The sequence below is a fragment of the Chlamydotis macqueenii genome, chromosome 2 (genome assembly GCF_036417535.1).
Source record: "Chlamydotis macqueenii isolate bChlMac1 chromosome 2, bChlMac1.mat, whole genome shotgun sequence".
Taxonomy (NCBI): domain Eukaryota; kingdom Metazoa; phylum Chordata; class Aves; order Otidiformes; family Otididae; genus Chlamydotis; species Chlamydotis macqueenii.
In genome coordinates this window covers 31,828,541-31,855,406 of record NC_141557.1, presented here as the reverse complement: position 1 = coordinate 31,855,406, position 26,866 = coordinate 31,828,541, and the positions used below count along the sequence as shown (strand labels likewise).

General features: G+C 37.0%; 1 protein-coding gene across 6 annotated transcripts in view; it reads right to left on the bottom strand.

The window, feature by feature from the left end:
* The window catches only part of HDAC9 (histone deacetylase 9), a 292,749-nt gene that overhangs the window by 256,131 nt on the left and 9,752 nt on the right, over window positions 1–26,866 (bottom strand). For all 6 annotated transcript variants that reach the window (XM_086742475.1, XM_086742474.1, XM_086742476.1 and 3 more), the window contains exon 3: window positions 495–607. In XM_086742475.1, the coding sequence (XP_086598601.1) occupies window positions 495–513 (19 nt within the window). In that variant the 5' untranslated portion in view covers window positions 514–607. The remainder of the gene's footprint in view (window positions 1–494; window positions 608–26,866) is intronic.

The window sequence follows — 26,866 nt, the reverse complement described above, 5'->3', positions numbered from 1 at the left end:
AGGTTCAGAGACCATTGTTAATTACATGTCCTTAAAGGAGGAAGCTCTGCAGAGAGTGCCCAATGTGGGCAAATATAACTTTACAGCTAAAAAGAAAAATAACAGAATACCATTTGCAATCTTTCTTTAAACAAAGCAATTGCGCAAAGGCAGATAATAAATTAAGGAATAAACACAAGTATTAAGAATTAAAATGTTTTGAGATACCTATTCATGTCCAATCATGATTATTCGGTTTCTTACTCTACAAAAAATGTTTTAAAAGCACTGTAGGATTATACTGGCTTTATAATTCAACCAAAACAAGGTATCCCCAAAATAGCCTTTTCTGCCTGTATAGTCATTATCCTGTTTTATAAGAGAGTCATAACTTACCAAGTGCAGTTGGCATATCAGTCACTTGATAAATCCACTTCATCAACACAAAGAATTATGTACATCCTAATACAGGACAGTATTCTGCAGCAGTGAGGTATAAATATAAGCAAACTGACCTGGTGTTGTGGAGCTCATTGCTCTTGATGGAATGGTAAGTAGCTGACAGTGTGAAGTTAAACTCTGGCCAAAGTTGTTCAGATTCTGAGGTTCTTGCAGAAGTGGAGTGAATCTGAATAAAATAAAGAAGAAAAAAAACCACCTTTGACTATATGATAATTATGTCCAACACACTTAAATAGAAGAACATCTAAGAACTCTCACACTAAAGGTTCCTTCTTCCATGTACATTTTTGTTGTAAATGTGAGAGCTGACAACCACTGAAAACAAGACTAAAACAAAAAAATCCTCAAGCTTCAGAGCAGTCCAGGTTCAGATACAAATTTGCATTACAGTCCATCTATAGTCACACAACAATACCAGAATGTAAAGGATAAACTGGTCCTTTCTCCTTCCACTAAGATCAGGGAATTATATGAACTAGAGTTTGAAAGACTTAAGGAAGAAATAGCTGGATTGGCTAAGTAGTGGCCAATTCATAGTTTTACTCTTATGTAGACATTTACAGTCAGCATGGAAACATGAATGTGCAGAAACAGATCTGCATTCAAATGCCTTTCTGGAATAGCTACTACTTCCTTAATCTCCAATGTTTACACAGTTCATGAATAGAGCTTGTTGAATTAATTAGCATAGTTGAAAAGATCTCCCACGACTAGCTAATGACATCTCTGACACCACGAAGATAGCTGCTAATAGTGTGGGCTGCTCCCGAGTAGGGCAAGGAAGGTTCTGCAATTTGGCTGAATCCTTTCACAATCGAGTGGCACAATCTCAGCTCAACTCTGCCTTTGCAGAGGCAAAAAAATGTTCCTTCCATCTGCTGAAAGTTTAAAGCAGCGGAGAAGAGGCTTTCAGGGATCTAAAATATATTTTCATTCAACCATGATATAAACAGCACAATGGGAGAGAGGAGAAGGTCGTAATGCATTACAATGACTGTGACTGTCCTATTCAGCCACTGCTCCTGAAGCATCGAAGCAGTCAAAGATATTCTTAGTCCTGAATATTTTAGCAGCTTTTGTCACTTTTTTTAAACCACCAACTGCACATTTAGTTTCAAGCTGAGCTCAGCCAAATTTCAGAGAGTAAATTACATTTTAACCAAGTATAATCACTTAAGTTTAGCATTATTATCTTTCAAGAAAGGGAAATCACACATTTATATAAGTAACTTATGCTTTTATGCCCACTAAAGTGGCCTGATCAAACAGGCATGGTATCTGGACGTATCCAGTACTCCAGCAGACAGCGTCTGTAAAACCAAAATTCATAACACTTCACAAAAATCCTAATTACTTTCCCCTCTATTCGGCACATCTTTACCTTGACTGAAGCAGGCGAGTTACTTCACCATAGAGAATCAAAGACCCGTCAATATAAGTACAACCAATGCACAATTCAGGCTAGATCAAGTTTTACTTAATCTCAGATAGCTCATTACTATCTTAGCAGCTTCACAGATCACAAAAAAGATTTCCAGTGAATCTAACATCCATTCATTCAGTAGCCCACCTCAGCTGTGACTACGTGGTATCTCACAATAAGTAAAGAAATTTCTAATTTTGCTTGGTGTAGACTCTCCCATCTAAGTGGGTATTTGAAGATACTATGACCAGAGAACATATATTCAGTTCAGACTACACACTCAAATGGCTAAGCTTTCACCTCACAAACATATTTTCACTTTTTTCAGTGAGTAGGGGTGCTGCAGAGGTGGTCTCTGTGGAAGAAGGTAAAGGGCTGCCATGTGACTGGCACAACTGGTCCAATCGGCCCTGCAACAGACCCACTGCAGGCCAAAGCTTATTACCCCATCACTGAAGTTTGTGGAGCCTCTATGAAAACATATTCAAGGGCAAAAAAACATGAGACAAAGAAGAGAAGCGGGGCGTGAAGAAAATAAAAGTTGGAAACAGAAAACTTCAAGATCAGACAAAAAGGAGGTGCTCCATTGCAGAGCAGCTAGGTAAAGAGCAGTGAAGGCAACAGAGCCAGACTCTTCCCAGTGATGTCTAGTGACAGAGGAAGAGGCAATGTGCACAAAATTAAATATGGGAAAGTCCATTTAAACATTAGAAGGCACTTTTTCACTGTTATTGAGGCCAAACACCTCAGGAACAGGCTGTCCAGCGAGTCTGGAGATTGTACACCATCTTGGGCAACCTGCTGTAGTTGACCCAGCCTTGAAGAGGTGCATGGAGTAGGTATCTTCAGAGGCCCCTTCCAACCTCAGATACTATGTAATTACATGATGTGGAAGTTAAGGATTTTTTCCCTTTCAAGATCACCACAGACAGCATCAGCACTGAATATTCATTACAGTTAAACCTACCGAGAATAACTCCTGTATAAGAAAGCATTCTGCTGGGATCCCCATAAAAAGATTTCTGTTAAGGAATTTTGCAAATTCAACTGCGCTGGTAGTCTTATGTTTTATGAAGTGGCGGTTGGCATCCTGCCTGATACTCTATTTCCATATATTTCTTGTAAATGCAAAGCTTTCACTAAGCTGAATGTTGTTGCTCAGGTTTCAGTTTAACAACTCCTTGCAAATATGATACAAGGCTCACATTGTCAAAAGCTCACATTTGGAACCATGAAAAATTCCACATCACCATATACAGAATTATATTCACAACATAGGCACTCTCATTCAAAGACACTTCCAGTGATATGTTGACATGCTTCATTTTTTTCTTTTTACTGAAGGAATGTCATAGTGTAAATTAGACACTATGAACTGCGGTGCCACATATTTTGATGTTAGCACTGAACCAAAGCAAAAAAAAAGCATAGTGCTGGCCACAGTACATTACAATTTCATGTAGCTTGAGAGATGCATTTGTACTCCACCTCCACCCACAAAAACCAGTACACAGTTCCTGATTGGTCAAGTCTTGAAGATATAAGGTACAGCAACTGGCTCCAGGATTTAGTTTAGACTGTCTGCACTTCCTAAGGCATTCCATTTTAACTGGATGATAATTCATGCTTTACTCGTCATCAGTTTGGCATATTAGACTATAGCACAATACACAGCAAATTAGCTTCTACCTTCAGATATATCACTGGAGGTGATGCTACACATCAGCGACTTGCATTTGGTCACCCAGGAACAATGAACCTTCTTCTTTTTCTTCAAAGGGAAATCAATAGTTCCTGTGCTCCCAGGATTAATGCAGCTTTGAAGCTACTGCAGAAGAACAGTAGGGAATGTAGGTCTTCATGCCCACCAACCACCATAAAGCTTGTTTCTCATGACTATAAATAGGTACACCATTTTCAAACAAAAGTAAGCGTTGAACGTTAATACCACTCCTTTAAACGGTCATCTCTCACTGTGCTGTCCCAAGACTACATTCTCCATCTTTTTTTTTTTTCTTTTTTTTTTTTTATCTTGTGCCTATACTTCAAAGTTTTTCAGGAATCAAGTTTCTAAAATAGGATGCAAGGAATACAAATTAACAGAATTCAGATGAAACAGGTATTTTCTACTTCTATTTCCCCCTTTCCCAAGATGAATTTTTCACAAGAACTTTTGAGATTAATCCATACGCCTATGTTTTTTAAAACTACATCCTGGAAGTATCTTCTAGATCTTTCTCTTCCAGGAGGATTTTTTACTCAATCCCAAAATATCTCTATTTGTAAAGGGGTTTAGAAAATCATTATGCAAAGAGTTTACAGATAAAAATACTGAATTATACACTTCATTAAATTCTGAACATAACAAGTTGGCACCCCTAATAACACATCTAGTCAATTCCCTGCTGCATATATTGTTTTAAAGTAGCTGTCAGTTACTTATCAACAAAATTGTTGTTTGAAATTGAGATCAAAATGCTGGAGGATATTCACCTCAAGCGTTGTAAGAAAGGAACAGTAATCACTTCTCCTCACAACAGCTTGTGCATTAGAAAAGCAAGCAGCTAAAACAGCTGTCAGAATTGGTACAAATTCTGCTCTGTCCAACGAGCAGCAAATAAAAGAAATAGAAAAGGTTAAAAAAATTAAAATAAATAAAACAAAATGAAAACAGCAATTTTTCTCTAGAGGACATGAAAAACATGATGATTAAAAAGAATACGTTTGCCAAGTGAAAGCTATTTTACAAAAAAAAAATCTTGAATAGGTATTCATACTGTATATAATAAAAATCAGATTTAAAAAAAAAAAAAGAGATGAAGCTACAGATCTTAAGAAATATAGTAAATGCATGACAACATAAAGACTGGAAGACAAATTACATTGAACTTTTACTAAAGTGAATCCCACCTAGCCCAATGCAGAGCGCCAAAGCCAACCTTTCTAACCTTATAGGAACCTTCAAAATTTTACTAAGTGAGCTGGCGTATGGAAAAGGAGAAAAATAAGATCACACGTGTAAGAAACATTGGTGTGAATTCTAAACATGAAAGACTTAAAGACATTAACTCAAAGAGCAAAAGGCTATATGGTCTTTTATTCAGTTTCTGTTACATCTGGCTTACAAATATTAAAGAAGAATAAGCTAGAGTAAAACCAGGACATTACACAGCATAATGCTATTACGCAGTGACCTTTACATGCAAGCACAGTGCAGATTTACTAGCAGCATTATCAAAGTCTAGTCCAAGAGATATTGGGGTATATAACTGCTTTCAGTGAGAATTTAGCGGTTCTACAGCAAAGCCTTCAGTATCCAGAGCTCAGTGTAGGATTAAGTATTCTATAATAAGGTATTCCGGTATCTTATTCTTAATTAAGTATCCACCTAAAAACTTTTTGAAGTCTACAGCAATTTTGCAGCACACATCTTTGAAGTTTTGGTGTTAAAGAACTACTCCAGCAGAAGGTTCTGGACTGCCACACTCTTTATACTTCCCCATAAAAGTCATTTTTGACACCGTGCCTAACAGAAAGGCACGTCTTACAGGGACTGTAAGGAATCCCCAGCTACACTACTAACATTCAGCTTTTTCTTTTGAAGAGTAAGTTACATCACTGTTCTTTTCCAATTACTCATATGCAATATTAAGCCATTTTATACCTCACACATGCTGTGAGCACACTACTCACGCTGTTGTAAGTAGGAAGGCTGACGTCAGTATGATAAATCCTCCTTTCTGAAGCTCTCTTAGGCAAACAGAAGAGCCAAACAGCCATTTGGTGCATCTCTTTTACACTCACCATCTACTACAGAGATGAAGCAAACAAGATTTCTAAAAAGCAAGGCGAAATGATGCCTTCCATCAAAAACGAGTCTTAGGACTCAATCATCAGGACTCAATGCTGTGCTGCTAAGCAGCTGGCCGGACTTCCGCTATGCCAATTACAACAAATTGGCACAAGCTTCTGCTCTGTTTCCCAGTGAAGCTAGTTGGAAATATGATCTAGCTAAAAACAACAATAGTTTTTTTCTGCTTCATCAAGTATTACAAATAGTTCTGCTGCAGCTTAAGTTGTCCTGTCTCCCTCCTCGAGGTCAGCCCCTTGGCTGGGCCAAGAGGAGGCCACATCAAGCTGTGTCCTCACAAAGTAGAGGTGAGGTACAAAATTCATTCTGCATCAAGTACTACCAGGCAGTAGCAGGGACCTCAACAGGTGAGGGACTAGCCTGTATGATGCTTTCATGGCCAAAATAGAAAATGTGAGACAGGTTAGCCTCTTTATGTCCACATGTTGAGGGTGGTTGTTTTTTTTTCTTAAATTATAGCAGATTTAATCAGTATTGCTTAAAAACATTTTGGAAACAAGAAGAACTTCTGCTAGGAAAAAATGAGTCATAAAATTAGGAGGTCATCAAATTACAAATTTGACTTCTATCACTTCTGCCACTTGAAGCATTGTAAAACATAACTACTGCCGAGACTTTATCACTAATGAACATACACAGGCAATTCCACAGAGGAAGAGTTCTCTCCTGCATTCCCAGAGCCCTGCCAATGGACTCTGCTGGAACCAGGGAAACATAATGGACTTCTCAGATTCTTCAGAAAGCCTGATCAAAAGACAGATGGAAGTACCAGAACTTAATGCTTCTCTATGCCCTACGGGTAGCTCACAAGGGAAGATACCACTTCTAAACTGAAGTTTGGTGGCTAGCAATGAAAAGGAAAAAAAAATAAAAAAAAGAGACCTGAAGAAATCCAGTTAAACATGAGGAAAGAAAGAAAGAAAGAAAAAAAAAAAACCAAACTTTTTTTCACTGAAACTGGTTGCCCGGGGTGGCTGTGTAATCTCCATCCTTGGAGATACTCAAAACCCAAGTGGACATGGCCTTGACCAGCCCACTCTAGCTGACTGTGCTTTGTGCATTAGGATTGAATTAGACCGTCTCTAGAGTTGTCTTCCAGCCTCAGCCATTCTGCTCCAAGACGCACAAGGAACAGCCCTTGACAGTAGTTCAGAAGTGAGTAGTCTTTTCCCCCACACACAGGGGCATGGAGAAAGTTCCATCAGATTAATATAACTGAATGAAAGCATCTATCTCTTAGGAATTTTTCTTTTTCTCAGAAAGCTGGACCAAGTGAGTCACTACAAGAAATTACAGAGCCCAGATTATTTTAAGAAATCTCAAATTCTAAGTTTCTTTTATTTTGCCTCTCTTCCCCAGCACTACCAAAACTAATTTTCCAGGCTCCTGGGAAGGAAGTCTCAAACAGAACACTTAAATTAGAAATGCTTTCCGAATTCTTAATTATGCCTTTGAAAAATTTTAAGTGGACTTCTGTGGAGAGCAAAGGCAAATTTAAATGATAGGAGGAGTACGAAGACTTACATGAGCACTATATGCTCTACACTACTGACCTAAACTGTGCTTAATTCAGGGGATATTTGAGGTGGGAAAGACTTCATTAATCAATAATTTATTCTCAATCATCATAAATAACTTATTCACTGATAATTAAAAAAAAAAACCCCACACAAAAACTTATTCAAGTTATGTGAAAGGAAACAATTCTGATGAAAGCAAAAGAGCATACTCTTACCCATCTCTGCCTGCTGTGTGTCCAAGAGCTTTCATTTCTCTAAAAATGCGCAAGATTAAATGTAATTTTAACCCATGAAAATGATTAACAACTGGTTACCATAGAGGGGAGGAGGAAAGATGATTAACCGTTTAGTCTATGTATGCATACACATAGAATTTTTTAAAAACCCTACACTTCACCACATATTCTTAATAAATGGTCTTACACAAAAAGAAAAAAGTAAATGTAAACTTTTACCATTCATATAATTAAAATACTTTTCTCATGGGTTCAGAAAACCCAGCCTAGTTCAGAGCACTAGAACTAGAACCAATCTTACAAAAGAACAGGAAAGAGACAATAAACAGAGCACTTCTGAAACTCTTTAAACCTATAATATGTAGTCCACAGTATTTCAGCTTTGGTTTACATTTGTCTTTTCACCAATTGAAAACTAAGTTTCTCTGAACCACTCCCAACTACCTTCTTCTTCCCCCAAAATGAATCATATTTCAGCTGCTACTGAACCTTGTTGCACAATGTGGTAACTAACATATAACTACTGATAACAAACTTTAGATAGTGACAAAGTTTTCCCCTGTTCCTTATTTACTATGTCTTTTTAAGTAAAGGGCAGCATAACAATTAGTTTATTATGTTTCAAAGTTAATCTGAGATGCACAGCAGGAGGACTTTGTAATTAGAGTGCATCAGAACATCAGAGTTTCATACAGAAATTTACTTTTGCAGTTCTGCAACATCATACATAATTAGAATAACAGAATGCATCTTATGAAACAGTAAGAATTATTAGCCTCCCTATGGGAGTCTGTCATAGAATCTACAGGAAGAGACTACTTTTCTAGAAGAGAAAGCCTCCAAAGGGAACCTCAGATAATCCCAAATGTTCTTGGGATTATCTTCACCACTGCCTTCAAAAAGGCTAGAGTGAAGTTATAGCTAAATACCCTTGAAATACCTAAATTCACGTTAGATATGTATATGTACAGATATTAGCACAGATAATCATATTCAACAGAACCTGATTTGCAAACAGTTTGTATTTTTAGAGCGCAATATTTCTTTGTAAGTGTTGCTTTGGCACTCGGTTTGGAGGAAGCCAGACAAACCTCCAGGTCAATCAGCATAATAATCTGCTGCTCTCCAGCCCTTCTGCAGAGCCTACAAAGCCATCTATGGTTTCTCCAGAACCACTGTTGCTACCTGCATTAAATTAAGACCTAGATGTCTCATTCTGGATTCAAACCACTTAGTAAGACATTCAGTACTCTGTTATTTAGTGGACCTTTAAAAGTTATCACAACCTTTCCAAAATGTCAAGAGATGGAAAAGAGCTCTTACACCACATCTTAGTGGTCTTGAATTGGTACACTCATGTGGACTGTGCAACACAGGTCTCAAACATGACCTTCTGATGTCTCATGTGTACTGCCTTCCCCCTAAATAAATAGTATCCAGTCTTGAATGGATTTCTTTCATAGGCATATTCAAAAAGCCTTACAAATGTTACCTCCCGCAAGCTTAGCGGGAAGTAGAGGCAATCTCTACGTGGAATTTTTTCATAGTTGTGATACAGTACATGAGATGTCATCCAATGATAGTTCATGCATTAAAAGTAGCTGAGATAAGTCACAATTTTCCATTTAAATCTATGATGGAAAAGTTGGTTTATCTGCTTACCAGCAAAAGGATTTTTGTTGGTTTTACCACCAAGACTCCTTCACCTTTTGTTGCTTATAACAGTCAAGTATTTTTCTGGTCATTGAAAACAAGTTACAGTCATGTTTTCCTCAGGAAAAGGATATGGATGGCCAGAGAACATAAAAGCTGAGGTTTTTTTATATAAACTTGCCATAGAAAAAATTTATTTGCTGTCACTGAATTTTATCAAAGTTTGGACAAGTTTATTTTTTACACTAGCTTCTACAATTTTGACTTTTCAATGTCTAAACAACTATTACCACAGCGACTTTAATTGTTTAAACAGTTATTTTCATTGTTTGATGAGCAAGAAATTTTGCAGACCTTGTATTACAAAAAAAAAAAAAAAAAAAAAACCAAAACCAAAACTTCTCATTAAAGCTGATGCTTTGAAGAACATTTACATTGAATGTCCTTTGATGGTGGATTTCTTTACAGTACAGCTTTATTTGTCTTCAGAAGACAAGTTTAGGATTAAAAATTTGTTAAGAGTTTGATTCAGCAGGGACTAAAGGATACATGGAAGTTTTATTAATACTTGAGCATTTTCAGCAGTAGAATACAAACCAAGAAAATAGACTTTCTCTATCAGTTTGCAAGTAGATTGGATTGCAAGTACAAGTCTGAAAATTCTTTTCATGCACAATTAGTTTTCTATGATTTCACCATTGCCACTGGGGAAAAAATAAACATTATCTTTGACAATTTATAAGTTCGATTATAGCACATCTTTCATACAGGAACTTATCAGGCACAATACAAGAGACATTAATGCACGTGGCTGATGAATTGAACTCATAAAGCAGAACTCTGGAGAAAATTCTGCGTTCTGCTGCAAGTGCGTGTTGTCATTCAGCAATAGCACTAAGGCAAAATAACGGCAAAAGCTAACAACATTCATAAAGGTCATGGAAAGTAAGTCTTGTGTAGGATGAGGGGGAAAAAAAAAGCCAACACAACTCCCATTCTGGTGAAGTTCTTGTCCACTCTCACTCAGTGTCTGACCGTTGGGGGGGGGGGGGGGGGGGGGCTGTGTGTGTTGAATGCCATAACACACAAAATTAGCTAGTTGGTTTTGCCCCCATCAGATACTATGCATATACATATACTTGCAAATAGAATTATTTTTGTACATCAAGTACAAAAGGGAAGCTTACACATTTGTTAATCTCAGAAGTATCAGCTCGGATATCAGATCCAAGAAAAGATTTAACAATTCTATCTAGTGACAAGCTACATCTAAATCTCCTCATTTAACAAAGTGAAATCTGTATCCATGCACTTTTGCATCTGGTTACACACACACAAAAAAAAAATAATGGACTTCTTACCAAGTGACTCAGTTTCCCTTCTTATTAGGATTACAACTGTGGCAAATACTCTAATTTGAAAGATTTCACGTGCAGTTATTTCAGTTTCAACCATGTGGACTTGTTCGTTTAACATCAGAATTCAGTTTTGAATTGCAGATTTAATATACTCAAGACCTCAAGAAAAATCACAGCTAAAACCATCAGGTTTCATGAAGACTTGGGTGTGGCAGGAAGGAACAAAACCACACATATACACAGAAAAAAAAAAAAAAAAAAAAACAAAACCCCAAAACCATGTCTACGCACATGCAAGAAAACAAAAGCACAACAAGCAAAACCAGGGCTAAAGACAACTCAACACTTATTCTCACTTAAACAAGCAACCCTGACTGGATGAAAACAGTGTGAAATAAAGCTTGTTTTTTTTTTTTTCCTTCCTATTCTTTCATAATCACCAGCCTGAATATTCATGGAAGAGACTACATCTGTGAACTGAGATGTTAAATTCAGCTGGTGACCCTCAGTTGGTTAAGGATATGAACTTAGAGTGGTCAGATGTGAAAGAAGGTTTACTTTTTTTTTGTTACCCTGTAGGAGTGAACAGGTATGCGGATGTCAACCAGTCAAACAGAGGCACGGAATTAATTTTGTGTTTCAGTGAGACTGTATTCCTCTTGCTGTTGCTTCTAAGATATGTAAAAGAATATCAAAGCTATTTTCTTACACCAAATAAATGAGTATTCATCCCTGTTTTAGTTGGTAGGTAACATAGCACTTAATCTGTGATTTATCCAAATCTATCATGTGTTAATCACAAACATCAGATAATGCAATTATTTTAATTACTGCTGCATAACTTTAAGAGGCCAGTAGAATTTGAAACTGAAAGGGAAATATGTCATTGTTAAAAAAAGACTTTCAGGTTGCAGAAGCAATTCTAAATCAAACCATCACCTGTCAAACTACTGTAAACAAAACTAATGTCAAACAAAATAGGACATTCCGTAAGCCTCTGGGACTCAAACAAAAGTGTACAGATGGATTAGCAAAGGCACAGAGGCAGGAAGGGACACAATAAATGGGGGAGGTGGAACAGAACCAGGCTTCCAGCACACTTCTGGGGCAACCTCAACTTTCAGCAAGATGGTTCTTCCAATAGTAAAAAAAAAAAAAAAAAAAAAAAATCTACAGCTGGAGTTACAAACTATAATTCCTCATACATATACTGGTACATTCTGAATAAATTGGAATTAAGATAAAAGCACAGATGCAGGGTTTGTGAGTACACCAGAAAGGAAAGGGGGTTTCAGAATTTAGAAGATATTCAATACAGAATATAACAGTTCACTTTTAGGAAAATTCAGGTTTTAAACTGATAGAGATATGATTTTCACTTTTTTTGTCTGTATAAAAGTTACATCTGTATCCAAATGAACCATCACCTGCCACTCAAGTCACTTTGGTAACAGTATTTCTATAAAAAAAGAGAAGCTAATGAAAGTAGTCCTAATTTTTTTTTCCCACAACAGGCAAGAAGCATAAGAGAAGATAATTAAAATTAGAGTGTTACATTTGGATTTACTGCCCAAACTCTTGCAGCAAGTAAATCCAGATGCACAAACGGGAATAGATTTTATGTTATTTTCACTGGCAGAGTCCCAACAACCTGTCCACAGTCCATGACAGCTCATACAGCTGCAGATTTCCTGCTGCAGACACCCAACTACTTCTGTTTTGTTACAACACCATATTGAAATTCAACTCGCAACAAGTTTCAACAGAAGCTGCATCTTTATATTCAAGGATATTATGCATGCCATACCACAGACTGGTAAATAAGGATCACATAGAAATATTTTCCAGTATATCGAGGTTTTTTTCAACTTGGTACAAAGATACTACTATATTTTTAATTTTATTTTTAAACTTTAATAGCATGGTAATCAAATTCCTCCTGACTTCAGGACACATGCACAACTTCATGGTTAGGTTTGTCTAAACAGTTACAGCAAAGCAAAACCTAACGTAAAATTTGAAAGCAAGCAAAACAGCAAAACAATACATTCTACCTAGAGGAAAAGGTCGAACCTAAGTAATTAGTAAATAATTTTAATTTTTTAATAAGGACACAGATACCTTAAGGAAAGGCACACACATTCACACTGACAAAGTTCTTTGTTGAACTTCAACTACACTTTATTGGCAATATAAAATTCAAGCTTAAAACTATAATTATAGAACAACTACGTTGTCCCACAGCTGGAAGTAGCTACTTTCTCATGAACATAAACATCCCTGACCATAAACTTGTGGCTAAAATAGCTGCGTAAAACCGGATGAGGTCTCCTGGGAAATGAGTGTAGTGACATCATCTCCTTTCAAAACCCACTCAAATTCTGAGTGAGCCAAATCACAGGTCATTTCAGGCTCAAAAAACAACAACCAGGCGAATTTGGCATAACCCTTCTTTTTAGGGATCTCTAGTCAAGCTAAAGATTGAATAAGACCAAGAGGCAATATCCAGGATTTGTGACTAAAGATTTTTTAATTAATATGTCAATTATAAAATTTAAGAAAATAAGTGACATAGGTAACTGATTGAAAGCAAAATAATAATAAAAAGCAATTTTCTACTTGCCCACAGAAACAGTTACTGAGTATTCAGCAATTTCATCAGTAGTCCACAACCTGACTTCCCAGTAAAATGAAAAATTGGCTTCTTGGAATTGATGCTATCTTATACAAATAAGTTAAGAGAGACTTTATTGCAGCCCTTCTATATATATTGAATAAATATATATAGAAAGATGAGAGAGGCATTTTACCAAGACCTACAGCAACAGGACAAGGGGCAACAGTTTTAAATTGAAAGAGGGTGGGTTGAGATTGGACATAGGGAAGAAATTTTTTTATTCCCTCCACCCACTAAGAGGGTGATGAGATGCTGGAATAGGTTGCCTAAAGAAGTTGTGGATGCCCCATCATTGGAAGTGCTCAAATTCAGGTTAGACAGGGCTTTGAGCAACGTCATCTAGGGAAAGGTGTTGCTGTGCATGGCAGGGGGGTTGGACTAGATGAATTTTAAAGATCCCTTCCAACCCAAACCATTCTATGATTTTCAGTTCATATGTACTTTTTTTTTTAAAACAAACAAACAAACAACTGAATATGCTAAAAGAAATATTAGCTGAGGGTTCTGCTAAAAACTTAAAGTTTGTACAGGTGTTGATGTGAGGTTTAATACTGATGAAACAGCCATCAGTGCAAACTAACATAAAGCCTTATCAGTAATTTATAGTATCTCTAACACTACAACAACAAAAAAAACCTCCATAAATAATACAGTAAGCACACAATTGAACCTATGGTGATGAAAGTTAACAGCACACGGCCTTTTGACTTTTCAGAGCTAAGAAATAGTTCTGCAGATGCTGCGGCTACACATGTATTGCATTATTCCATTAACATTGTTCAGTTTAATCACGGGTGCTGGTTTTGTGTAGCAACGCTAAACTACAACATCACCTTACAAAGCACTTTTTTTAATGCCAGAAAAATCTAAAAGATGCATCTCTCTCATTATCACTAACAAAGCCTTATACAGCTAGCATGCCCCATTTCCAACTCCCCTTGTTCTGTTTTAGTATAAGTAGGAAGAAACCCAATTTCTTAGAGGCAGTTACAAAGCCCCAGTTGCAACCAGTCAAGAAAAAGTAACTCTGAAGCTGAGAAACAGAACAGGAGACAGAAGAGGACACGGAAAAAGTTAAGAAAAGTTGCTGAGCTGTCAGAAGATGATCTAAAAAACTGAGCTTTATGCCAAGATATGCCTTCAGTCAAAATAGCCAATTATTCTGATAAAGAGACAAGGAAAAGAAGCAGCAAGTAAAAATTATAATGCAGACTTTCCATTCAGAAAGAAACTGAAGTATGACAGCACCAGCTGAGAGGGAAAGGAAAAAAAAACAAACCACCACATAGAAAGAAATAAAATTTTTAAAAGAGGTGCAAGGCAACTCATGCAGTAGGCAAATCAAAGAACCCATAGTTTCATGTACCTTTTTGATGTTTACACAGAGCAAGAAAGCAAACATCTCCATTTCAGCAGAGGGAAAGCATTTTCAGGGGAAGTGGAAAATATATATTAATGCAATATTAAAAATTCGGTCCTGCTGAAATCTATGTCAATGTTCCAGTGTTCTACTACTTCATGGTTCAAGTTCTGGACAATAAAAAAACAGTAGCGCCTATCGCCTCTTTCAAGGTTTCATGCTTTTATATCCTTACCTTAACAAAAATAAAATATGCAGTCAAAAAGTCAATGTGCCAAGACCCAAGAAAAAGTTCTCTTTGTCTTTTGCTCTTTTTCTACTCCTACGACTAACCGTGGTAGGGAAAAGTAACAAATACTGATAACTCACCAGAAATTAGGGTGGTTTTGTTTCTGTTTGCTTGTTTGTTTTTATGATGCACTTCATATAGCAAGAGAACTCAGTAAGAGGTTAAGAAAGAAAAATGATAGGCTTTTCTCTAATAATACAATACTTTCTTCAAGTCAGGAATATCTGCTAATGCTATCAGTGAGAAAGACAGCTTTTCCTTCCGGATGGAGAAGCTTCAGTTACCTATGTTCAGGCATGGAAGTCACAGGTAAATGCGGGCATCTGCCAAAGAAAATGCATTACAGACTGCAGCAGCTGCTTTAATGAAAAATATGTACTATTACTGTTTCCTTGGCACAGCAAAACCTCAGTTAAGAAAGAGAGGCATTTAAAGTGACAGCTCTGCTTTCTCGAAAAGAGATCAGTCAGTTCCATAATAAATATTATATAGAATTCTAGAGCTTGTTTCACTGGTGTAAATCTTATTTCCAGTATTAATGTTTAGGACAATAGAGTAAGAAAAAAAACTCTTCCTGAGTCTATTACAATATATACTACTGAAACACATCAGTTGTCATTGTTATCTCTGGACCTCTACCTCACTCTAAAACCTGCATTGTTCAGAAGGCATTTGCATCTTACCCGACATCAACCTGTAGGTATTGAATATATGCAACCGTTCTATGTAGTCAGGACAGAAAGGTAAAAGCAACATCACAATTTTAACTCAGGTAGAAACACAACTTCATAGATTCTCATCAAGTTCTTCATTCTAAATCATTTGCATACAAGGGAAAATGCTGTGGGTCTATCTTGCCAGAACTGCATCTCCGACAACATCTGATGCTCACATAAAGCATACAAAACCACAAAAAGTGCACACTGACATCTCTCAAGTTTACTCTTCCAATGATTTAGTTTGTGGATTTCCCAATCCAGAAGTCCCTTGCACTAAGTACACTTGAAAAAAATTCTTTTGGTTATAATTTTCATTACTGAATGACAACACTTAAAGTAAAAAAAAAAACAAAACCCAAACTCAGAACTTTAAATGTGTGTAAATCCCCTCCCTTCCTATAAATGTGGATATTAAACTTCAATCAGAGAAGTGTGCTGACTTAAGCAGACATGCATTTCTCAACCTGACCCTGACAGTTGTGTTTAATATGTGTTAATGCATGCACACCTGTCTGCATCCTACTTCAAATTTCCAGAGTGCAAAACTTGAACCCTATCAATACACACTGACACAAACTAATCACCACAGAAGATTTGTTACTATTAATAACCCTGATGGACAAAACTCTATACTGTCTTTTCACCTCCTGGTAGGAGAAAGATCAGAGAGCGAAAGCTATCTTTCCTCCTACTGCTTGCCAGGACAAGAGACTCCTTTTGGTGCCCGTACAAATGTAGAAGGGACCATGATAGCAATTCTGGCAGATAGTTAAGCACTGTCTTATTTATTTCATATGCTTGCTTTATTTATTTTTTTCCCCCCTCCTGTTGTCTTAAGGATAAGTGACAAGATGTAGCTGGTACTCAGTAACTGCTATCAACAGCTTCAAAGCTCTTTTCAACACCACTTCTTTCAGCGATCAAATCCCCTCTGCCTGGGATTGCACATCCCTCGACTGAACACTTTAGGAAGTCAGTAGTTTGCCTCATATTAATTCAAACTTGAATAATTTTTGGAAAGGGTCAGTGTGCTCATTACAGGTTATTCTATTCACAATACTGTGGTCTTTATCTGCCTCTTGGGACTCATTAGCTGCATTTACGCAACTGTGAACACATTTACAATGCACGTTCTTTGTAAGACTTAAAGACTTGATCTAACAAGGGCAAACTTTGTTCCAAGTCATCAAAAAAAACAATCAATGAAAGTAATCATGAACATGAAGTTAGACACATGTCTTACTCTTCGCCAAAAAAAAAAAAAAAAAGTGCAGCAAAATCACAGAAAAGAAAAAAAGCCAGGCTCTTGTCCAATTGCAATATTTGACCCCAATTTTGCCTGTAAGTGCTTCTAAAAAGAAACTGAAAAATAATTGCTGATACATCTATGTTACAAAAGAAAAGAAAGGACAAGTTTAATATCTGAAACGCACTGGCTAATGAGACACACAAAAAAAAGGAATTGATTTATTCTCAAGAAAAAACAACAAAACAAAAAAAAAAAAAGCCCCCATGCTTAAACACAATTACATCTTGACAGCACCTAAAAGCATAGTTTGTAAACTAACTGTTACAAAGAATCTGATTAGTTTAATAATGAATGCTTGAAGGATATATTCAGAACATAAAACAAACTTGTGCCTGTTACTGTCAACATCATTAAAGACCTAATCAGTATATCAGGATTGTATCAAGCTCAGGAACTTCCAAGTTAACACTATGAGCAAAAACAAGAGAAAAGAACAAAACCAAATGAAAACAATTTAAGCTGTCAACACACCAAAATGCTCAAGACCAGGCCCCACATTGTAATATGTATTTTAAACATACACAAGGCTAAAATGCAGTCTTTTCAGATAAGAGCTACCTTGAACGGGTAACATCTCCAAGTTCAATAATTCTCTGTACAGTCCATCTTGCACCAAAGTAACTCTGTTGCTAAGCACCTGTACTAAGTCCTGACACTTAAACTAGATTATTCTAGCATATCACAGCTTGACATCCCCACAATATCTATCAGAACATTTTTCAAACATAATTAAGGAAAAGATTAGCTTATCTCTCAAAACTTACATTTTCATACTCATTTTAGACCCATCCTCTCCAAACAACCCTCAAGCTGACTACCATCAACTCAGCCCTTCTCCTATACAAGTTAGCATCCCACTACTCAGACACTCCCTCTCATCACCTTAATTTGGCCACCCACTCATCATGCTTTTCTCCCCAGGTGCCAATATTACCACCAACTTTCTGTGTCAGCTTTCCCTCTAAATTTACAGATTTCCCCATATCTTAACCATTTTCTCAGATCTCATTACAGAGCCTCAGCAACTACTTTGCCCATGTGCATCTTTGTTTACACAACTTTAGTGTTACCCACAATAAATACATTTCGATATTTCTCTTCCTCAGATCGAACTTTAACAACGCTCTACAGTTCCTTTCTTTACTGGCATATTGCCACTCCCAGATGACATGCATCCAACTGGTTGAGTGTCCCAGGTGTTCAACCAGCACCACTTTCAGCCAGAGCTTCTCTAATCAGCTTGGATCAAGATAATGTTGGCCTCGTTATCTATGTCAACCTATATCAATCGATAGCATGGGAATGAATCTGTATATTCCTGTAATTTCTTTTCAGATATGTCTTATTTTTTATTTGCTAATAATGTAACAAAGATGGCCCTGTTTAGATGTGCTCCTAAGTCATCAGTCCAATTATTCTGATTTTAAAAAATCCTCTTTTCAAGACTCCCTACTGACGTCAACAAATTCTATGATTTGCCTTCCCTCATCTATGTTTTTTTTCTTTGACTACAGCACTACTACTGTTGCTGAAACACAAGAATGTCAAAGGGTTCCTTCATTTCATATGAGTCATATTCATCATTAAAAAAGCAACAAAGCTGGTGAAGGGTCTGGAGCACAAGTCTTATGAGGAGCAGCTGAGGGAACTGGGGTTGTTTAGTCTGCAGAAAAAGAGGCTCAGGAGAGACCTTACGGCTTTCTACAACTACCTGAAAGGATGGTCTGTTCTTCCAAGCAACAAGTGATAGGACAAGAGGAAATGGTTTCAAGTTGTGCCAGGGGAATTTTAGATTGGATATTAAGAAAAATTTCTTAACTGAAAGGCTTGTCAAGCACTGGAAGAGTGTTTTAAAAGATGTGTAGATGTGGCACTTAGGGACGTGGGTTAGTGGTGGACTTGGCAGTCTTAGGTTTGCAGTCAGACTCAATGATCTTAAAGTTTTTTCCAACCTAAATGATTCTATGATTCTATAAAACTCAAAGAAAAGGCACAAAAGAAAACTGAAATTCACAAAATCAATTAAAGAGTTTTGCTATCTAGGTAATGTGTCATCACTGTTTTCTTCAAAAGGTCATTGTGGATTGAAAACAGAGAGAGAATGCTCAATATGTGCAATCTTTGCTTTGAGCTAAAACCCTAGCTTTCTTCCAAGATGATTAGAGAAAACGTGTTTAACTTCTCTATATTAAAAAAAAGAAAAACAACACTGAATAAGTGGACAAAGAATACTACTATAATCAAATTGACAGGAAAAGATCAGAAGCAAAAGTGTAAGCATCTTTAAATTTAGGCAGGAACAGTACTACTTCTATAGAGCACTGAAGTCTGGTATCTGTCATGGGTACTTTTAAAAGTATCAGTCCTCGGTTTCAGTTAGATTACTTCAGTGTATGTTTTGCACGATGAAGTTCTAAATTATGAAACCAAAATATGAAAGGAACAAAATTCAAACTATGGCTAGATTTAACACATATATTTCTGGTAACATCAACTCACAGTATGGATTTATATATGAAATTCAGTTACTGACTAGTTGCTCACTACGTTCCATTTGCTGGTGCTAAGTATGTGACACCTTTCCTCTAGGTTAGTTAGCATTTAAAATAAATGTGAAAATAAACAAAAAAATAAATTGTACAGACAAGAAACTAAGTTCTGGACATACTGTACATATGTAAAAATATGTTGGATTCAATAATACTGTATGTATGTATTGTAATAATGTATTGTGTTCTTTACACAAAATTCTCACACCACATGCTTTAATAAATAGCAGTTTACAATTTTTTTTTTAGCACAAGTGGCTTTCTGAACATTGTTGCAAGTATATTTTACTACTGAGTCCATTACTTTCAATTACATTAATTTGATTTTAAGAGTATGACATGTATTTTAGAAAGAAAAATGTTCAGTTTAAAGCCCTGTGAAAAAAATCAAGTGAAAAAGATGCAATATTCAAATTTGCAGGTATCTAAACACTTCTACAGAAAATACTGTGTTTAAGAATTCTAAGATTAAAAAAAAAATCTTCATAGCTCATATAAGCACCTGGAGAGAAAAGTGAAATCTCTATGAGAATTTAAGCCACAAACACTGAAATAGTAACCCCACTCAGTGTGACGAGGACTCATGAGAGGTACGACTGTGATATAAAGACAAAATGCTGTGGAAACTGTTCCAGGGAAGAGTGACCACAGTATGAGTGCTTTTACAATCCATTCAAGAAACTACACAACAGGAAGGAGAATTCAGTTGGGAAAAAGAGAATAATTTCTAAAACATGTAGTTTGAAAGAGGAATTTGAAAGATAAGGTTTATTTTTTAAAAAGTATTCATACAGAAAATTAAAAGCTCACTTCGAGGAAACCGGTAAAGAACCACTTTTTTGTTTTTCCCCATCTGGTTGTATGCTTACTGTTAATTTCAGAGCAACTGTAGGTGAATTTTCCCTTACGAATATGTGAAAACAGTTAAGAGGAACCATTAATTACTGTTTAAGAGTTTTAAATTATTTAGATGCATAAGCCTGACTTAAGCCCAGAAAGCTTTAGGCTCTTGCTTATCTATGCCAATTTTAAAAACTGAACCGAGGTCCTTTTTTTCACATTATAACATGTCTTCATATCCACATTTGATGGTGTATCTAACCTAGATGAGACCTGACAGAAGGAACCGTAAATGCCACAGAAGGAAGTATGAATTTTCATCATTACTCTGAATAGAGAAAAGAAACATCCTTTTCAAGCAATAGCAGAGTACTTGCCCTTAGAGCTTCAGAGAAGCAACAATGCTATTAACAAGTTCTTCCCTGAGGTCTTCATAGATGTGAGAGTCCCTGTAGCACTTGCCAGATACTCTGTGTTCACCTACTTTCTCAATTGTTCAATAAAGGAAGAAATATTTAAAAGGCAACTTTCTAGGAAAAACATTTGATGAACAAGCTAAAAAAATATTTTTGCCACATTGCCAAGCCATCATAACTCACCCTTTCCTTAGCAAGCCTCTACCAAAGCTTGTCTGTGAAAATCAAACAGACATTCCATTTCTAAAGGAAATCCCTTGGCACAAGTCAAGGTTATATAGCAATGGGGAGATGGGGAGCCATATGTGATCACATTTGGAAGGTAGGTCACATGTAGATACATAACTGCACTACCAGTAAAATGTCACGGTCATACTTCAGGACCATGAATAATTTCAGGTAGTCCAGGAGAAGGAAACATTCTAAGTTCAAGTTTTTAAAAGTTCCTTATCCATAAATTGTGAGCACTGCCCTGGGCTTCATGCAACATCTATCCCTTCCATGAAGCTCTATACCAAACATACAGAGGTTGCCATCAACCCTGCTAGTGTATCCTAGGGGCACCTTCAGTGAAACACCAGAATGATCCCCAGACAACGTCTCCTGCCTCAGGACCTTTTCCCAGACCCATTCCAGAGGCACAGTCTAGAAACAAATCCTCAGATCCTTCAGATAAGTTCCCTGGATCTCACTGACTTCCCCTAAGGTAGAGGAAGAACTAGATCAAGTTTGTGTCTACAGCTACTATGCAAAACAGGAAAACTTTCTACACAGCAGGACCTGCAGGCTTGATTTCAGACCAAACACAGCTGTCCCACTTCTAGCACTGCTATGTCAGCTCTCTCCTGGATATGACTGGGACAGATCATCAAGTGAAGCAGTGTTGTCATAAACAGAGCAAGCATACAACTGCTAGATTCAAGGGTCTGCTCCAGTCTGAAGGAGGGGGATGAGAATCAAGAGTGTCTTGATTCACTTATCATTCAGCTCAATCCAGAAACACATAAAATAAAGATGCAGCATTACCAAGCTGCTTTAAACCTTTTTTTTTCTTTAGGTCCCCTATCCAGTATGTATTTCAGAGTCTGCAAAGCCAAAGATTACAACTACTGTCTCTAGACACCCACTCATTCCCCTGTATTCTAAACACACCAGACATTGCTTAGATCTATTCTCCTGGTCATGAGCAGGCAAAGGATTGGAATCATGTGGGAAGTCACTGATCTGGAGAACCAGAGACTTGAGAAATAAATAGTAAACCTAAGCAGGTTTTGAATCTGTAACATGGGCAGGACCCAGCCAAAACTACTGACTCTCCATGCTAGGAGCACACGCTCACATTGCTTAAGTACACTCCATTGATATCTCTAGTTAGGCTTGGAACACCAAGTGTGGAAGACACTGGAGAAAGCACTCATGCCTCTCTATTGTCTCAAAGTTTTGTTCTTGGCTTGTTGAGAACTGTGTGCTGTGAGATATGCTCAACAGTGGTGGGATGCTGCTCAAGCTTGTGTTGCTTTGGTTGTCATCTCCTTCCTGCCATCAAAGGTTGGCTACATGTAGACATTCTCCTGGCCTGTAGCTGGAGTTTCATGAAAACTACACAAGAGGCATTAGAAGTTGCAGGCAGAGCTGAATGGTGGCTGTTGCATGTCTTGTGACTGGGAAGAACCCACTATTACCCAGAGGGTTTCTGTGATCTGGATGCTGAGCATGGCAGGAATTGTCCCAGGAAAAGATAAGCTCTTCTTTTTCCCTCTCCCGCCATGACAAGTTGTTCCTCTTGATTCTGAGTCACTAAGAGGTCTACAATCCAAAATTCTGCATTGTTCAGGCCAGGAAGAGGGAAAAAATTAGGGTCGGACCTGTCCATGCTGGTTGCCTTTGGCTGGTAAAGAGCTTTCTGTTTAGAGCTGTGAGACAGACTGGGATTCAGGCTGCCATGGAGACTAGGGAAAAGCTGTGAGGAAAAATATAGGGAAAGAAAACATCCTTACTCACAAGAGAGGAAGCAGCATCATGTTTAAGAATGTCTTGTACCAGCATAGAATGTGTCAATATTGGCTCAGTGTGTGCCCTTCAGTGTGTACAGGTAATACCACTGTGAGTACCCATGGCTACATAGCCACTAGGCCCATATGATGGCCAGATGTTTTCCCTGGGTAACATGCTTTCTCTCACCATTGTTTTAACCAGCCAGTCTACGATGGGTTTGAGAAGAAAAAAGGCACACAGGCAGCTGGCAAGATTCCTGGACTCCAGACCTTTCTCCATGGGATATGGTACAAGTCACAGTGCAGTAGTCAGTAGACGGAAGAAAAAAAGTAGAAAACTAATTGGACTGCTGGTCAATATTACCAAAACCTTGCATGCTTAAGAACGCTCAGACATCTAGATGAGCCTACAGAGAGATGTGATGGCTTGGGATGCAGGCCTGAGCATCAAGAGGATATAAAGTTGTACACATAGGGAAATTAGTCTTATAATCAAGAGCAGTTTTGCCATAACTACATTCAGATTCATAGTTTTAGATTGGCATCTGACGTTTCTCTGTGCAGGAAGATGAATCCCAGCCTTCATGAGCAATCATGGATCAAACTTTATGTACTTTGATATAGTCACAGCATCCTGCTTTATCTAAATAGTATTTATGCCCACTGGACACAGTAATTAGAGGGTTACTGAAATCTGAATACAATATAAAGAAATAAACATTCTTTCTGCATCAGTCATGCAGAAAACGTCCTCCTTTGCTACTGAAACAGCAGATCGAAATGGATTGCATTTAACCTTATTGAAGAGAGGAATGTACAGTTTAGCTCTTCGATAGGTGAGGACACGGTTTCTTCACAGCTCATTATCCTAAAAAATATAGCAGCTGTTGAAAGTGCCTTCTTTCCTTCAGCTTCTTTATTTTGGTTATTCAATTGACTCCAAATTGTCTCCACTGCTTATATACAAAGCTGTAATTACCTTCTGTGTGTCAGTAATAAGAAAAATACACCCCATTCTGTAACAAAATGGCAGATTTTACAGCCTTACACAGAATGGAGGATTCCTCTGTTGATCCTTTTTCGTTCCAGCAATTATGCATTGTATAGTGAATAAATTCTATTATATTATTAAATCTAGGTTTTTTTTCCATTAGGACATGAAAGATGACTCCTAATCAGGAACTCAGCACCAAAACAGAGTGGGCCTTCAAAAAAAATCAAGAAACAATCAGGCTTCACGATTATTTGATGCTATTACCTATCCAAGCACAAATTATTCAACTCTGTACATCCTAAACATTTCCAGCACAATGGGAATATTGGCATTCAAGTAACAAAAATGTGGTGATTTTTTTTTTCTTTGAGACTCTTTTCATTAGCTCTTTCAATATTTATCTGACTTATGATATATTTAACAGCTATATGAAAGGGATGGTTTCCTTTCACAGTATATAAGGTGTTGGCATGACCCTCGCTATGATTCTCAATCAAGTGAGAAGAGAAAAAAAAATGAGACTCTCTGGAATAGATCCAAGATATTATGCCATGGAGAACAGTTCTGTAGTGACCTCTTCTTGCAGTTCTCAGAGTGAGGTTTGAGGCAGGATGGAGACAAAGAGTTCTTTGATTACATATTCACTTCCTGTTGCTCCCAGGTGATACTTCTCTGTCAGCGACATTGGTTGGCTCTGAGTACATTCTAGTTGTCATCAGCCAATATGGTCTTGACTAATCCAGTTGCCTGTATTAGCCCTTACATCCAAATTCAAAACCTCCATCTGCTTCCCAGAAATATTTTCTTCCATTTAAATCACTAAGATTTTGCTGGCTTTATTGTCACATGTGATTCTTAGGATGAAAGGAGTTTTTTTTTTCCTCTTTTTACTACAGAACTGCAATAAAATAGGTAAAGCTTCTATTAATTTTTGGATGCACTGCAAAAGAAAAATCAATGTAAATTGAAATGATGGAATTACAATTTATTACTGTTAGGAAATAGGAACCATAGCACTGAGTAACCTTGCACTTACTAAAACAAAGGGCTTCCTCATCTATTCCAGACTAAAAATATATATATTCTTCACTCCCTTAAACTTCCCTTTATTTCTTCTAGCAGCACTGTTCTTAGTGTCTAATAAATACATTTTTAAAAGATGGATGCAGAATGAAACACAATTGGTTTCAAGTACCATTGCTATGTAGCATCAATACCTACTGCCCATATGCAGAGCATTACTTTGAGTTTAAACAATTTACCAACTGGAAATTGGTTAGAACCATAGGAATTCCTGATTCAGAGACAATTATTTCTTCAGCTATCTTCTACACAAAAACTGTATCTACATTTGTAGTTCTAGTGATGCCACAACCAACACTATTCTATACCAGAGTAAACCTAGAGAATTCAGATGTAGCAGTTATCTTATTACTATTACTATAGTAATACTATCTTATTACTAGTAATAGCCTCTTTTCACAACAAAATATGAAACTTCTATAATTCTGCATTACATAATAAAGTACTGTAATACATAATACAACAAAACAGGTGAAAAACCTAGATATGCACTGATTATTCACATTAAGCCTATGTCTTCATTAGTAGTTTTTGACAAAAGCTTCCAGATCAAAATGGGTGATTTTCTTTAAACAGTGCTTAGTTTTCCCAGAAACTTAAATTTCAGAGAAAAAGTTCCACAAAATTTACATTATGCTTCAGATTTTAAAATATCACCCAAAGTATGAAAATCCAGTTACTATTAAAATTCGGGGGCCTGGATGATGATATGCAATTAGATTTAATTCAGTATAATTAGATTGAATCGCTAGCTAACACGTTTTCAACCTGACGCAAATCAGGTTCTCATTTTATTTACCTTGATATGTGTCAGTAATATCAGCTCTGTTAATATCAGTATAGTTAATTATTTCTTTGCCTAAATGAAGCAACAGTATTTGTGGAAAAAGTCTGTAGATAAGAGAATAATAGCCTGCATGTGAAAATCTGACGCATCATTGCAATGATGTTCTGTAACTGCTTTAAGGATGAAGAGTCATTGCCTTTGCTTTGGTCTGTGTGTGCTTAGCACATACTCCATATCCCTTTCCAATGTATGACTCTTAAAAAAAAAAAAAAAAAAACACGAACAAAACAGGATAAATAGATTAAACCCCAGTTCTGGCCTTGGCAATCTATGCAGCTCCCATTCACTTCAAATATAACTATGTATGATAAAAGACAGATTTAGGCCTTTTCATTATCATGATTTTTAACATATCTGGAGCAGGGAGCTACAGAGTGTTCTTTTTCACAAAGGGGATTAATATCAGAATCACCATATACATACCACAGCAATAGGGACCTGAAAAAGAAGCAATCATACGATGCTTTAAGAGAAATACTTTAGCTTATGTATTACACAGCTAAACAATTTCATGCAAGAAAATCACCCTCCCTCGGAGGAAGCAAGGAGAACGTAAAGTATTTTTTAAATCTAGTTCACTTTTCATTTGTTTTGATTATATTTCTGTAGCCTTAAAATATGAAAAATATGCCTTCTCATTCTCTCTCCTGAAGTGCTTAGACTGAAATCACTGCAAAGAATACTTTTTTTTTTCTTAACACAATAATTAATTTATTATGTTGCTTCATTATCTATGCAGAAGTGTACTTTGATCTTTCTGACACTGCTATGCATAAAACCTAAGCTATGGTCCAAATGCCACCTGAAAAAGACAGAGTCACAGTTGTGCCTCCTGTCCTCTCTCCCAGCCCAGTCTCTCCTTACGAAGACACCAATACAAACCCTCCACAGAAATGAAAGGAGTGAGGAGAAGCGATGCACACAGACTTCACGGGGGTAAGCACCCCAGCAGCTCTCTCCAGAACTATAGCCAGCCATTCTGAGGACATGTAAATGGGAAGCTGGGCTAGAAATGACACTTGATTTGTCACTACAAAGTCAATCAGCACTTCAACATTTCTCACATGCAGTGTACACAGATTCTCCATAAAAACTGCAGTGAAATTGTGGAAGGAGCTTTGTTGCTACTTTGTGGCCTAGTGAAGAAGGATTTCATTTGCCAGATACCCAAAAAAATCTCCTACGCATAGCAGCATGCTGTGCCTGCAATCAGAACGCACTTGAAGAAGCTACAAACTTACACTTAAGCATCGCTACAGAAAACCAGTGATGGAGGGGACAGAAAGA